The sequence below is a fragment of the Mya arenaria genome, chromosome 4, assembly GCF_026914265.1.
Source record: "Mya arenaria isolate MELC-2E11 chromosome 4, ASM2691426v1".
Classification (NCBI taxonomy): domain Eukaryota; kingdom Metazoa; phylum Mollusca; class Bivalvia; order Myida; family Myidae; genus Mya; species Mya arenaria.
In genome coordinates, this window is record NC_069125.1 from 12,988,072 (window position 1) to 13,003,895 (window position 15,824).

At 34.2% G+C, this 15,824-nt stretch overlaps 1 protein-coding gene across 1 annotated transcript; it reads right to left on the reverse strand.

Moving 5' to 3' along the window:
• Positions 1–1,226: 1,226 nt before the first annotated feature.
• LOC128230635 (hemicentin-1-like) lies at positions 1,227–12,972 on the reverse strand. Its single transcript, XM_052943077.1, has 14 exons — positions 12,876–12,972; positions 10,877–11,221; positions 10,350–10,637; positions 9,843–10,151; positions 8,873–9,148; positions 7,857–8,159; positions 6,472–6,756; positions 6,084–6,275; positions 5,463–5,793; positions 4,813–4,954; positions 4,648–4,759; positions 2,816–2,974; positions 1,884–1,923; positions 1,227–1,521 (listed from the first exon to the last, which is right to left on the reverse strand). The coding sequence occupies exons 1-14, from the start codon at positions 12,970–12,972 to the stop codon at positions 1,395–1,397; spliced, it is 3,006 nt and encodes a 1,001-aa protein (XP_052799037.1). The 3' UTR covers positions 1,227–1,394.
• Between the last annotated feature and the right edge of the window lie 2,852 nt (positions 12,973–15,824).

Below are 15,824 nucleotides of genomic sequence, written 5' to 3' on the forward strand. Positions count from 1 at the left end.
GGGTTTTAAATGGCATTAGATATTAAAATAACAATTATATGGAATTTAAATTAGCAAACATTTCCTCACGTGCTTTCGGAATTTGACGGCAATATTTACATTTTTAAATGTGTATTGTTTTTAATTGGCTGATATTGACGATCATTTTAATATGTTAGTACAACTAGGTTATATCAAACATTGGAGTTGTTTTATAAGAATCTTGACTTAAATGCTCCTAGCCATTTCGCTGGAATAATAAACATTCTCGGCGGATAAGGTAAAACATGTACACATCCGGTAATGTTCTCGGTAGTACTCGTTGCTTAACATGGAAGGTGTCATTAACGGTAAAACTTATTTCAATATCCTTGCATGGAAAGTTCAGTTTAATTCCCTTAAAAGAATTTTTGTTTGTATTAATGTTTGCCTACCCGGTATTCGTCAGCCAATTTTATTTTTCGTGAAAATGACGTCAATAATGCCATTATCGTCCTAACGTGCCGATATAATATCACGGATCGAAACGATTATTATTTTGCGGACACGATTTCTATCAAAAATTGTATCTATAAATAGTCACATGTGTGTTATTGAATTATAAAGCAGATGTACCACAAGTGCGTTCACTGGATAGAAAATAACATATTTCTAGGAAGTACCGACTATCATATATTCTCATTCTACAAGATGAGAAAATATGACATAAAAAAATTGCAAATAACAGTTTTATAAATTTATTTAATCTATATAATAGCTAGATATAGCCTAAATTACGCCATGGCGTTATAATAACGTTGATGTCATTCGACGTCGTTACCTTTTCCCTGATAATTGAGTGATTGGTTGGGTGTCATTCTTTATAATTAAAACAAACTGTTTCCAAAAGAAAGATATACAGCGTTAAAAAGTGCAAGTCATTTGTATTACATCCAATTTGTATTATACTTTTGTATGAATATTTCAGTAAATTTTAGGTGTTTCATTAACTTACCTATTGTCTGCGTTGTCTCCGTTGTCTGTAAAAAGAAACAAAAACAAAGAAACGATGGTAAACAATTGAAATTGATTACATGTATATCAATGTTTATTATCTAATATGATTGATGTTTTGTATAGCTTCGCAAACGAATGGAGACTACATAAACAAGTTTAACAGTAACCTAAAATGAAGCAAGATTCTTCTTAACTACACAAAAGAGAAGGTATAATACCAATGTTCGAGGTGTGGCATAAATGAGCATGTACACAACATGCATTTACAGAAGGTTTAAAATAAGTAGCTACTCGTGTAGACTACGAAATGAGAATATGTAGATACCAATATTATTTTAATTAACTGAGTGTATTTTATTAACGTGCTTAAGTTGGATACTACAACTGTTCAAAACCACACAAATGGTTCTGCATATAAGTCAAGAATTGCCAAACAGTATAAAAAAGAAGATTAAGTACTGACAAAGGGCATCATAAACCGAATGGTCCCTTGATAAGGACACTTCCTCATACGCTGAACTGTATCCGGAATTGGCAGCATCATGTCTGTTTCATGCGAAAGAAAATAAAACTTCACCAAAGTATGTCCGTGTATTTGATTATTATCACAGTTTAGAGTAACGTTTGATAATAAACAACAGTATAAACAATGACACATTTTATAGTTTAATAGCTTTGTATTCATATTTTCTATTGAGGACATTGCCTTTTTACGAATTGGTTTTAAAGTAATGAATCAGATCTTATTTTTGTGTGCAGTTTTATAATTTTGGGTGAATGTGCTGTAAATATATTAACTGTAGTATTAAAACTGTTTTGGACTTCATGATGCACCAAAACATGTTGCAAAATTATACATTTTACTTGGACAGGCGATTGCGGGAATATTTTTCATAAAAAACACTTACGTGTCAATTCGTTGTTCTGTGTTTGTCTCAGGATTCAAATCTGAAACACATCGGTGGCAAAAATTCATTTTAATTTGTTTTGTTTTTTGGTTCATAAACTGTATAACAAACTAAATTGATATCATCAGATCGGCAAAGACAAAACTGTGCTAATCTTTTTTTGGTCTGTCAATAGTTCTATGGCCGAACGGTGTTGGCGTTTTAAACGGCATCATGTGTTGTGGTTTTTTTTGTCAAAATATCTAGTAAAACTTAGCATCAAACATTGTAATTGAGTTTTGTATAATCGTTCCAGAAAGCTTAATAAAGTGTTTTATATTGCCGTGGTTAGTAATTTAAATCGGTGTCAATCGGTGTAATATCATATTTGGAATAGTATTTGTTAAGTCTAATAATGAAAGGGTCCAGTAAACGCAAGAATAAACTTTCAAATGTGCATTGTTTAACGAAACACAGAACTAATTGTTCAGGCATTTTGGTATCATATACGATTTTTCCAACAGAAAGGCCGTGATGAGAGTTAGTTTAACTGTCATTGACAGTTAATTCACTTAAGAAAATCTCTAAGGTACCGTTCTTTGTTTTCGTGTATGCCTATATTATCATTTCAGAGCTGCATCTTGTAGGCAGATGCGTGACCGTGCAAAACAGTAGCTTAGGGATAAATTGTAGTATACGTATGTTATGTATGATAAGTTTGAAAATGTGGCACAAAAGAGCTCCTTCTCAAAATTCTTTGCGACAAATATAATAACATAATTTGCGATTTCCAAACTTTGTGTATAACTTCATTTACCCGGCCATGTGGTAATGCAACAAGATGCATAAAATAGTCAGCAGAAACAGAAAAAATGAATTATTTCATAATTTATCCACCCATAGGTTTTTAAGATAAATTGTTCTTGATTCAAGTCCATAATCCAAAGTATCACCTTTCCGTTTAGCAAGAGACATGTTGAATGAACAAGTACAGTCCAGTGTGTACTTTCTTTTGAGAAACAGCACGATCGCTATTACTATAGCAGCTATCGCGATTATTCCACCAACTGTTCCTCCCACCAGTGACCCAACGCTGGTTTCATGCAGGGGTTCTGTAATTGAATAAACGTTTATAAAACAATTTAAACTACGAAGAAAAGCACAGTAGACGTATAACTTCCAAAACTTTTGTTAAGATGCAAATGAATGAAGCCAAATATTAAATAAGAGACACAACGTATAAAGACAACAGACATAACGATGAAAACTTGGGGCACGGCCTGTGAAAAAGTATAAATGATTTGATTGATGAAATAGTGTTCTATGCCTTCTGGCAGTTGACAATCATTTTGTTAATTCAACCACTGCTCTGTCTCATAGTTCCTATTGCGCTTTGGAAACATACTCAACATATCATTAAAAAATACATCTAAATCTGTTTTAATCAATTATTATCAATAAAACTTGCTTAAAGTTGGGGTTTAACTAGGGAGTATAATGGCAAGTCCAGATGATGTTTATACATTAAAAAAAATACATCAATACAACTTTACTTAGTACGATTTTAATAAAGTTCAGCTTTTAGTATGTATTTTAACAAAACGAAAGAGATGGAATGGTATACGTTAAGCAAAGAATAATGACATTAAACAAGTGACATTAACAACTTTGTGAGTTATGAAAAAAGTGGGAGTTTCAATGGTCAGACTATTGTTATATGAAAACAATGTTTTGGCAATGTTATTTTTCTTTTTAATGCTTTTTATGAAATATATTAAGTAGTAAGCAAACGGGTGTGTCGTTTCTTATAAATAAACAAAGTCACATAGTTTATCGATCTTTTGTCGACAATTGATAGCAAATACGGCGACTGAATAGGATCCTCATTGAAATCAAATATTTCTTTAATAGGCATTCATTGGTCTGTTATTAGGCGATTCGAGAATCGCTTATTAAATGATGAAAAATTATGAACAAAACACTGATATGACACACATTCTTCACCTTGCAATTAAAAATTTCACTTACACTTTCTAGTATATAAGATATTAAAATATCACTTTTTCAAAATAGATATTAAATCCTTTCATTAATAAATGATTATTAATGCCAAATGTATATTTACCAGCCTAAATGCATATCGGTTAGGTTAGTGATCATTGTTTGTTCGGATCTGAACAATAAAAGACACACCCGCACAACATTCGTGCAAGCAAGCAGTTGACGAAAATTTTAGTACACGTTTTTTGTTCCATTATGACTGAGAAATCATTTAGCTTAAACAATTCTTTGGACATACAGATCGCGTTTTGCTTAAATCCACGACGGCGCTATACCGATACACGTCAGAGTAGGATACCAGTAGCTCATTCTGTCTGGCGCTCGGCAATATATGATAGTATAGCCAAGGCAAAGACCCAACTTGTATTGATACTTAAAATGATGTATCGATATGCTATGTGTAGGTTGAGTGTTTCTTCTTAGACAGGATTTATGTGATATATATATATATGTTAGACAGGATATTATACTTGTTCCTTTTGGCTACTTGACATGTCCCCGTAGTTTCCATTCTAGTATCACAATATATAAAACACTCAATTTCCTAAAACTGTCATGTTCCAATTTCGAATTTTCCATTGACTTATAATAGGGTTAACATTTTAAAGTATACACATCGTGAATTGGTATCAAAACGTTTAAAGTGAATATAAAATAAATATTATTGTTTAACTTTTAGCAATACTTAAAAATTTCAACTGAAAGTGCAACATATGGCACTTACCCTCTTTAGGCAATGTTGTAAAGAATATGCTTATGCTCCCAGACGATCCGATTGAGTTAACCGCATGTATATTTGCTACGTATTCTGTTTCAGCACTTAAATCAACAATCGTCTCATTATATACACACCGATATCATCAATTTCCTTTAGAAATTCGATTCTGGCATTTGTCTTTCTTTTGTATTGGATAACAAATTTCTGTGGAAGACCACCATTGAAACCCGGCACCCAGGAAAGTATCACGGAAGAAACAGTGATTTCGCTTTTTGGCGTCTCCGGTTTCGCGTAAACAAACATATTACTTGTGCTTGATAATAAAATCCATATCATATAAGTATTTAACATTCTTAATAAGGGAGAGTAGGATTTTATATATTTTAAAAAGAATTATAATTATAAACAAGTAGTACAAATACAAATGTTCAGACCAAATTTAGACGGATAATGGCACCATATCAGTATATTATTCATAATAATTGCCACTAAGAAAGTGAACAGTATACATTTTGCAAAGTATCTAATATAATATGTAAAGTGTCGTGTGTTTTTTTCCATTCAAATTATTTAAGTCTGCATGGACTTAAACAAAACTACCTATTCATTTTTTTTCTGTTTAAATTCTTTTGAAAAGTTTTTGGCTTAGTTTAAAATGAAAAAAAATCTGATATTAAATTCAGCAAGCCATTTTAAAATAGCATTTCTATAAGTAGCTTCCTCATGTTGAGGATTTTCGATGTTTGACTTTGTACAAATAAACGACCGATGTGGGTGGCATAAATGGTTAGATGTAGGCGAATTTTTCTATTGTTCAGAACTGTAGATAAAAGAAAATACCTTGTGGAACCAGATAAAAGTGTTCGTATGTCGATTCGATCGTATTTGTGGCCGTGACACTGTATTCTCCGAAGTCGGATTCCTGCACGTTTCCGATAGTAATGTTTGATTGAAGTCCATCTTCCGAATTGACAATAGTAACTTTGGAGTCGTTAACAAGTGTACGTAAAGATGTTTCGGACTCAATTTTTTTCCACACGTATTTAACATTTGCTGGATAGGCGACAACAGAAAAGGACAAAGTTGCAGGCACGTTGGTATCACTGGTCACGTTTTTTATTAATGTAACAGTCTGTGGTACTCTTGGTCCACCTGGAATTTATATGTCGATATTATATAATCATTTCTATAAGATGTGGATTTACCGAATAAAAATTAGAAATATTTAAGAGGGATATGAATAAAAATAATAACAAACATAACGAGTTAAAGATATCCCTTTACATACGATTTAAGTTCAGCTTCCTTAATCACGTTAATCGCAGTTATACACAAGATAAACGTACATCTGATAAGGATAGTAAGAGTTCTGTTAACGTAGCCGCTATTGTGATCATTCCTCCCTAAGCAGTTGTATACGCCCATATTAGTTTCGCACGAACTCTTCCCTTCACTGTAACTAATGCTCCGTCCAGTCTGTGTGGTATTTAATACATGACCGGCGTTCTTGATGCTGATGAATGACCCGGGATTACTGTCCACAGTGCAGGTGATATTTAAAGGGTCCCCTTGATTCAACGTTACGACATCAGCCGGATTGGATGACTCCCGAAAGCTCTCGATGGACGCTTTATCTGAAATATGTCAACATACATAAATCACCCCATGAGCGATAAATGGAGTGCATCGACTTATTGTAAAACAAGCGCAGTGTTCTACTATCCGATAATGTAGTTCATGCTGATTTGAATCGGTATTGTTATCGGAAATCCCAGATGTGAAAAATATATTACTCTTATTTTAGGCATACGTCTTAATTTATTTCCTTACATTGCACGTCGATATAAGTCTCGGAGAAATCCGACCCATCTTCAGGAGGACATCCTGACGGTACCATACGATTGGTCGCTGTACACCTGTAGTAGTCTGACTGATGTCTTTGTACGGCTACAAGTTTGAGGACCTTATTTGTCGTGGAAGTTGTAATGGTGCCTTCGCGTCTTGTCCATTTGATGGTCGATATGACCGGATTCCCAGGCTGTACCGGGCAGTCGACCGTAAGATTTCCACCCTCCAACAAAATCTGTCTCTCAATCAAACCGACTGATGGCGGATCTACATCAAACAAACCAAATAAACGTTAGGATTCACACGGTATAATGTTAATATTTGTGGATTAAGCGCATTTACGACCAAACTATATTTACAGTTAAGCAGTTGAGCAGAAATATGTTGTGTACATAAATATCGATTCAAATAATATCAACATATACATGGATCAATAGCCAATACGATTCATTGTCTCAGTTTTTGAAGTTGCAACCCAAAGCTTATTATAAATTATTATAATTCACAAGATGACCTCAATGACATTTAAATAGTCAAAACTATATAACGATCAAAACGTAATACGATTGATGACTAAACGTATACTTAATTCTATTAACATTAAAACTTAAATTGAGATCAGAAAATATCAAATTCTACCCTCAGACACATTTTAGTCATATTTACTATAGTGCCTTAGTGATTTTATATTATACATATATACTAATGTAATATTGAAGCATGTTAAGCGTCGTTAGGGCAAGTAATGTTTTAAAGTTTTAAAATATAATCAAGAAGTGTTCCTTATTGACTTTACGCTATTTGCCATAGTTAGCTTGACTTGGTTTATATTGGATTTATTTCATTATTTGGTCATGAAAAGTCTGAACGTTTAAACGGAAAGATTCATTGATAAATGTTAGATATACTACCAAAGTGCTTGCAATGAAGTAGAACATAAAACCACAGTCTCGGAATCATACAATGGCTCTATGCACATATTTTGCTAAATTATTGTAGTTATTATTACTAAATGTTTATATTTCACTTATAAGCACACAGATATATCACGCGTTGTCTTTATTATTTTCAATAGGTAATATTATCTAAATGCATTTCTAAATATTGAGGCATGCATACAATTATTTTGAAAAATGTGTTCAAACTATGGGAAAGTACATTTAACCTAGATTAAACAATTATTAATTTAATATTCTGGCTGAGGCTTTTTAACTGCAAAATGTTGTTTCCATATTTCCAAATTGATTCATAAAACATGAATAGTGATTAATATTTTGTTAGCCATTTTACAAGTATATATTGGATATCGCCAGTTACCGCAAAGGAACCTTATAACTTGTCTTAAATAAGGTTAAAATCAATCTTACATAAAACGTTTAAGTTGAAGGCTGCCGATTTTGTTCCAGGTCTTAAACCAGTGAACGTCGTGTTCATCGTATTCCTTGCCGTACATGTATAGGATCCATTATGTTGCCTGGTGACACCTTGTAGGAAGAACGTTTCCGGGGAATTTGACTGATGAGAAGACCATTGGAAGCTCGGTTGTGGTTTTCCGGTAGAGGAACAAGTAACACTGACATCTATGCCAAGTTTAATCTTTATGTCTTCAACAAAGGTTACTTGTTTGTTCTGGCAGTCAATGTAGCTGAACGTTGGTTCTCCAGGTGGTTCTGAAGTACATGCACGTGTAGTAATTCTATGTTTAAATAAGTCCAGACGTATAAACACACACGGCCTATTGGTCAGACATTATTGTGGTCATTCCTATAAGCCACCTGGAAGTTCAAGTAGCACTATAAACGTTTTAATATAATATAAAATTTTGCCCTATTATTTGCCGATTAAATTTTCTACGTTTTACTTTTCAAACAAATCTATAATGTAACTATAAACTAACTGTTTATATTATTTTCGCTTATGCAATTATTCTCGTACCAGAACAGTTACCAGCTTACCGTGCAATACGTATCCTACAGCTATATCACAACGATTGTTCAATATACAAGGTTGACTATTTAAGGGAACCCACATTTTTGTTGGGCCCCATATTCCTCGGACGGTGGATGCACGAACTATTACGTCAAACACAGTGTTGCTTGTATATCTCTAAACATTACTGTTAACAACAATATTGTCTCAAACGTAATGCAATCTTCGAACACTAAGGCTGATAGTTAATTGCCTTTGAAAATTGTGTGACCCCTACAACCGTGCCCCATATGCTACTTGCGTATATTAATTTCTTCTGAAAAGTTCGAGAGCGTTGGCAACGTTTCATTTATTATATTTAAAATCATGGTAGACCAAATATTTGGTCCATTTCTACAAATTACTAAATTTAAAACAATTACAGCAATTTGGAATTACTTTTATGGATACTTACCGAGCGTTTCAATTATCACCGTGGCTGTGTTAGAGCCCGATTCCTCCTTGTAACCGGAAGGATTTAATGTGTTAGATACCGTGCATGTTTTCTGCGCATCAGTAATCGCGGTAACCGTCCATTGTTTATTTGTCCAGCTGTAAGCTGGAGGTCCTGGCTTAGAGTCGGAATCACAAATGATTGTAAAGAAGTCCCCTTTTACAACAACAGCGGTGTTGTCTGGTAAAATGGCCCCGGTCTCATTTTGCCAGTGAAACACGGGAGTTGACGGCGGGTCTACAAATGCATGAAGGCGTTGTTGAATAGAATAGTAAATAAAGATTTAATATGCATATGGTGTATGTAAACATTTACATTTACTTACTTTATAATATTAAGAGGAAGGTAACAATGCATTGCTTTCGTTATTCATTTATAGAAGTCTAATACGAGAAGGATTAGTTATTATGCAGTGCATGCTTCATGCATGATCTGTCGAAGTCAAGACATTCTCAATAGGATAAACAAGATTGTTTCTTGACGTCAGTGCTAGATTAACACATTAGGCATACCATATTTATTCAGCAGTATAAAAAATAGGGATGTATATCAGGCAGAACTCTTCAATACTACGACATTGATCTGTTATCACCGAAACGCCGTCGGATTAAATTTTGAGCTTTTAACATCATGATGTAAGTTTTGTTTTTCTTATAATAGTGTTATAACGATTTTAGCTACGTTCGTGCAGGTATTCTTTATTTGATTTATTTAGCTCACTAACATAAAAGTAGACTTAGTCGTTCAAACGAGTTCAACGACCATATAATAACCCTTGCTACATAAAATTTATTAACTTTATTGTGTTCGATTTATTTAAAGAACATCTCTATAGTAGCGTACGAGCATACGCATTAAAAGTCGCATACGGCGTCATGTTACAGACAGTTACAGTTACTTATTTATCAAATACTTTGGTAAGTGTACTTACAGAGCACTTCAATGTTGACGGATGAACTATTTTTGCCTTTTACACTTGACCCCTGCGAAGGAACCATAGTATTCTCCGCCTCGCATGTGTATACACCAGCGTCAGTCAAATGAGAGTTTGGGATGGACAATACCTTCCCTGGAGCCTGAATCATTGCACTCGGAGGTCTTCTCCATCGCCACACTGATGGTGCAGGGTTGCTGTCACTTTTGCATGTTATCTCGACCGCTCTATTTTTGACGATACGTATCGTTCCTAACGCAATAACGGTAGTGCTACCGACGTCATATCGAGGTTGATCTGGTGGGTCTGTAATGTAGTTTCGCAATAACATTATATTTAACAAAACAAACCTAAACACATAAGAGTGTACACCATCATAATTTGTATAAAAAGACAATATTTATAATGTTTCAAATGCAACAGTATCTCAAGCACTTCAAGACAATCAACGCATCGTTTTGTATATTACAAAGAAGTGTTTGTTTTGTTTCAGTTTCGACTTACATAACACCTTTACATTAATGCTGGAGCGTTGTTCTCCGACCACTTCCTGGTTTGAAATACATGTACATGGCTGTTCGTTTGACCCTACAATCCATGTAACCGTCCTCGAAACGTTCTGTCCAGACACTTGCAAGTTATCCATCGTGCCTCCGTAACAGCTCCAAGTTATATTGGCCAATGGGTTTCCACCAATAATCGAGCAAGTAAGCAGTTGACTGGTAGAGCGTATTGCGAAATAATTAGAGATTGATGTAACCCCTCGAATTACAGGGGGACCGTCTGGAGAATCTAGAAGTTGTTAACTAGATGTGAGTATTTAAATACACAAATGTAAATGTCTAATTAATGTCATCAATAAAATTCCAATCGCTGCTATGCATAACTTATTATAGACGAACAATGCCATTTTTAGTAAGAATTAGTACATAGTAAATTAAATCACTAAAGATAATTATACATTCATCTATAGAAGCGCTAGGTATAACGTACAACTTTGAAATTTAATAATTTATATTTTGTTAGCATACATTTGACATTGATGAGTGTTGGCCTATCTGACATCAGCGTGTTCCCATAGCCATTGTAAGCAGTGCAGTAGACGCGGACTCCATTATGATAACGTGTGGGTGTGAATTGCATATTGCTGGTAGTTTTAATGGTTAAATCATCGTTATCCGATGTGGATTCTTGCGGTTTGGAGAGCCGCACATCATCATCTGTTTCACCCGGGGTCCTGTTGTCATGGTACCACTGTATCGTTGACATGGGAAGTGAACGTGGCACCTCACACCAAAAGTCAATAGGAGAGGACTTCTCAACTACCACAACAGATGCCGTCGAGGGAGTCTTTAAGACTACTGACAGCACGGGAACTAAAATAAAAAAGAGTAGAATAGAACGACATGTTTTCAGAAATATAAGCTATGTTGCAAAGCTACCTTCAGTTTGATGGCGTGTGTTACATACCACTAGTTAAATATAAAATGTTTCACATTTTCGTGCTCTTAATTTGTTGCGAAAACTGGCCATTCAATAATAATATGAAATGGTTGAAAAATGTTTAATCACATGGTTTTCAATTCAACTCAATGTGGTATCATGTTCTTACAAATTCAATATTCCCCGGTAAATATTTAAAAAGAACGTCAGGTGAAAACGAGTTTGATCAGGGATGTTTGTCTCCGCGCTTTTTTTCAAATTGTCTTTCTTACTTTATCCAAGTAATCAGAAATCTTGTAGTCAGAGACTCATTTAATATATGTAATATGTTACGGACTACCTGGTTTTGCGTACACGAGCATGACTCCTTGATATATATATATAAGGTATCATAACTGTCCATAAAAATGCACCAGAGTGACTATATAACAGTTTCGCTGGTGTAAAACAGGGTGATCTCAGTCTCATCTATTTCTTAATGAATGACTCAATACATAAGATTGGTAGTGTTCTTTCTAATAGTGTTCAATAATATGTTGTTTTTTTACAAAATAGATCTCCTGAGTCTGAAAGCCAAATGTTGTAAGTCGTAGAAAGTAACTGCATCTTGTTGGGACTTAAGATTAATGTAACAAAGTATTGAGCCTTGATATTCGAAAATGGAAGGGTAACACACATAGACTTTCAAAATTACGGTAACCCAATAAAATTAGACACCTAGAAATGAATATGTTTAATAACGGTAATTTAAATGGTCTCAAATTCTGATCCTGCAACATGTGTCTTTTTCACCGAACACAATATATCAACTATTAGTTAACGAAGATCTACCAGTTATTAGAAAGTTACTTTTATGTTTAGTAAGCTCAGTATACCTCGAGGTTCGTCTTCAAAGTCCCTTCATATGAAAATTGTACCTCAAGTCTGCAAAGGGATTACATATTGTGCACTTAGCTGCATTAAATGGTTTGTGTTTTTTATATTCCGATGTTTGTTTTGTCATGTTTGTATCGTCGTTTGTAAACTAAATATAATTATGGCAAATGATCGTCATGTCCCAAACAGTGTTCCCATCAAAATAAAAGAAAAGAATGAAAATTAACATGTTGATTTGCAATAAAAAAAAAATCTTTGTCTTACGGATGACTGTGTTTCGTCTTCTAATTTGAAGTATCGAACAAGCAAACCTTTTTACTAATAAACATGCACCATACGAAAAATACAACAAAAAGAGTAATATTTAATCTCGTCGCCGATTAATTCCGTAAACGATGTGTATTGACAGTCGTTAAATCGTCAATACACTACGTTCCCAATATGAATAGATATTTTTATTTAGTTTGAGAATAAAAATATAACATTACAGACGAAACACACCTTAAATATACCGAAAATTCCGCAACGCTTTTCGCTCCTCATAGACATTACCATGTACGGAAAAGCCGATGTCGCGATAAAAAATTATTCATTGCATTGTGGTCACTCTCTGCGGCAATGCTGGTATTCGGAATCCAATCGCTAAATGTGAAGAATGACTGACCGATCCTGATTATGACGATTTACGCTGTGGATCTTAACATTCCTTACCTTTCAAGGTAATAGTCACGATGTTGCTATCTTCGTTCGGTGTATACGTCATACACCTCCATTTCACTCCGATAGCATCACTGGTGACATTCTTCATGGTCAGTGTGTGCCTTGTTCGACTCAGGCAGGCGTAGCTGTACAATACAGGATCTGGCTCCCATTCAAGAGAAGGGACATAACATCCACTTGACGTTATGTTATTGAACACGATACAGATCCGCGTCTGAGTGATAAATTCTGTCACTGAATGTTGCCATCCAAACCCAGTAACTGTCGATTCATTGCTGCCACAGGTCAATGTCAATGGCTCGTGCTCCAGACCCTCGGGGTTGATCGGGGAAAGTGTCACTGCACCGGTGGCTAAAATTGAATATTAAAAGAAAGAAGACATTGTTGTAAATATAAGGCAATATATTAATTACTTTTCGTACAATGAAAACGGACAAAAACAGGGAAAAAATGCAGATATGTTAGTTTGTGTAAACTCGGTACATATCCTCTATAAGGCCACACGAAATGAATGTTATGTTCGTCGATAAAGCACACCTATATGAACAAATGCAAAAAGATAAAGCCAACGTTCTCATGTTTTTATTGCTTTTTCCGAATAAAAAAAAGTCAAAATATAACACACAACCTTGTAAGCCATGTTGGATCAAACAGTGCGAAACATATATTAAAAGCGATTCAGGTTTTATTTTCAAGCGGTCAATCACATCATTTTCTATGTATTTTTAACAGTTACATTTAACCTTTCGCTGTCGTAAAACATTATAATGTTTGTCGCCTGAAGTTTTTTTTTATTTAATGAAATCAACAAAATTCTCGTATGTTACTGACGAGTCGATATTGCCTAGATAGAGGGCGATTATACGGCGCTAATGTTTGGCAGTGAACCCGGAATTGTCTTTATAATTTGAAGAATAAAAAAGTTCAGTTATATTAAATATTTTCACTGTATTCTATTTAAAGAAAGAATAAATATAGTCACCAAAAAGTTCAGCAGGAAGATAAGACACACCAAGTCGGGTCATATGGCATTATAACACACCCCATGTTATTTATATATGACCCTCAGTGGTGCAAATCATACTGATCGAGCACGCTAGTCCAATATTTATTTTCGAAAACGTATTCTGCAAAACAAAATAGCTCATATACTCTGGTGTCCGATGGAATATCTTTTCAATTATTCAATAAACAACGCTGTATGTCGATCGTTCCGTGTCAATTACGCCTTATTAGATGTAATTACATACGCAACATATATTCCCTTTCTATTTATACCAGTATGAAATCCAGCTACGTTATTTGCGATCATGGGACTGTTTTCTTTCTTTACCGGAATGATGTGAATATTTTTGAGCACCACTGAACCATAAAGTTGGAACCAGAAAAAGCTTGTCATTCATTGCTCAAACTATGCGCGTGCAGGCCGGACAAAATATACATGATTTGGGCGTTGTTTGACCTCCGTTAACCAATCGAAATCAAAACGTAAACGCCCGATGTACATGTACATTTTCATATCGGAACTTTCCATGTATGGGTATATTTGGTAAGGCGTTCAAAATAGTTTTATATTCGATAGGAAAGTATGTTTAATTTCTGTGCATTACTATATGAAGCAAAATTGTTTTTGTCATAAAAAAAACTAGTATTGCTACTGACAAATTCACAAAATATCGTTTAAACAAAGTATGTATGGAATGATAGTTAAATATATATTATTTATCCGCATTTCACGCTACAATGAACCTGATGCAGATTTCAAGTTATCATTGGACGCCATTGTTTAGTGTTAGGAACCACAGGGGCAATCGAGGAGCCTTTATGATGCAGAATGATGATTAATGTAGTTTACGTTTGATTTTCAGCTTATGGATGTGAAAACATCTACTTCAACAACACGGCAAAAACACATTGATAGTCCATTTTTTGAAAGAAAATACCTTTCATTTCAATCATTCATTCATTCAGTGTTTTACATTGAATTACCTAGATATTGTCAAGACACATGGGAAAGAAAGTTTTACGGTAACATGAATGTTCCCCTCTATACACATTCAACAGTCAAAATTCCAATAAAACACAAACAGGTATTGTTGAGATGTTTTCAATAGCCAGCCTGGTTGCTATGAAGGCTCCAGAGAATCTTTCAAGGACACGAAGATGGTCAAAGAATGGTCCAATCCGGTATATCATTCTGCCTCCAGAGAAAGGAATATGATCTATAAGTAAGAATAGATTCTAAGCATGTGTGGTTTTATCTCACCAAAATGCTTCTTTGTTGTCAATTAGTGGAGCCTAATCAAGGAGATGTTAAACACTCATTGCAAAATATCGAAACTATTATATATTTCATGAACTTAATCGTCAAACTCTGTTTATTCTTGAACTCCAGCACGGTTGCACTAGTTATTTAATTTATTATAACATAATTATAAAATTGTATATGCCTCAAATGATTGATTCCAGGCCTTTTTCATACCTTCACAGTATTAGATGACAGTTAATAATAATAATGTTAATACGGAAAAATAGAATATATTTATATGTCTTTGATATCATATTGGACCGCATATGGTTCCAAATGCTTTCTAAATACATTTAAGTATACTTGTGCAATGTTATCAAACAATACTTGGATGTTGTTGTTTTTTTACAAGATATTAAGCCAATGCCCAATTTGGAAAGATGTTCACCATTTTGGCGGCCATCTATGATGCAATTTTGATGATCTTGTTCAAAATACTGTTTTATTGCTAAAAATATCAGTTTAAATTTAAAACAATGCCATTAAGATAATGTTTGACAAACCAGCGGAGAAAAAGGAATAGTTCGTAAGAAATTTTACATTTTAAGCACGCGGCAAACTAGAAAACCATTTTCACTATCAATATTGTGTAATAAATGTGTTATATTCAATTACAGTCTTACTTCGTTGAA

Excerpts from the sequence above, each read along its gene's own strand:
- LOC128230635 (XM_052943077.1), bottom strand. The coding sequence starts at position 12,972 with ATGAAGAATGTCACCAGTGATGCTATCGGAGTGAAATGGAGGTGTATG. Across the intron at positions 11,222-12,875 it reads CGTGACTATTACCTTGAAAG|TTCCCGTGCTGTCAGTAGTC; the intron begins GTAAGGAATGTT and ends TTTTTATTTTAG. Across the intron at positions 6,276-6,471 it reads GACTTATATCGACGTGCAAT|ATAAAGCGTCCATCGAGAGC; the intron begins GTAAGGAAATAA and ends GACATATTTCAG.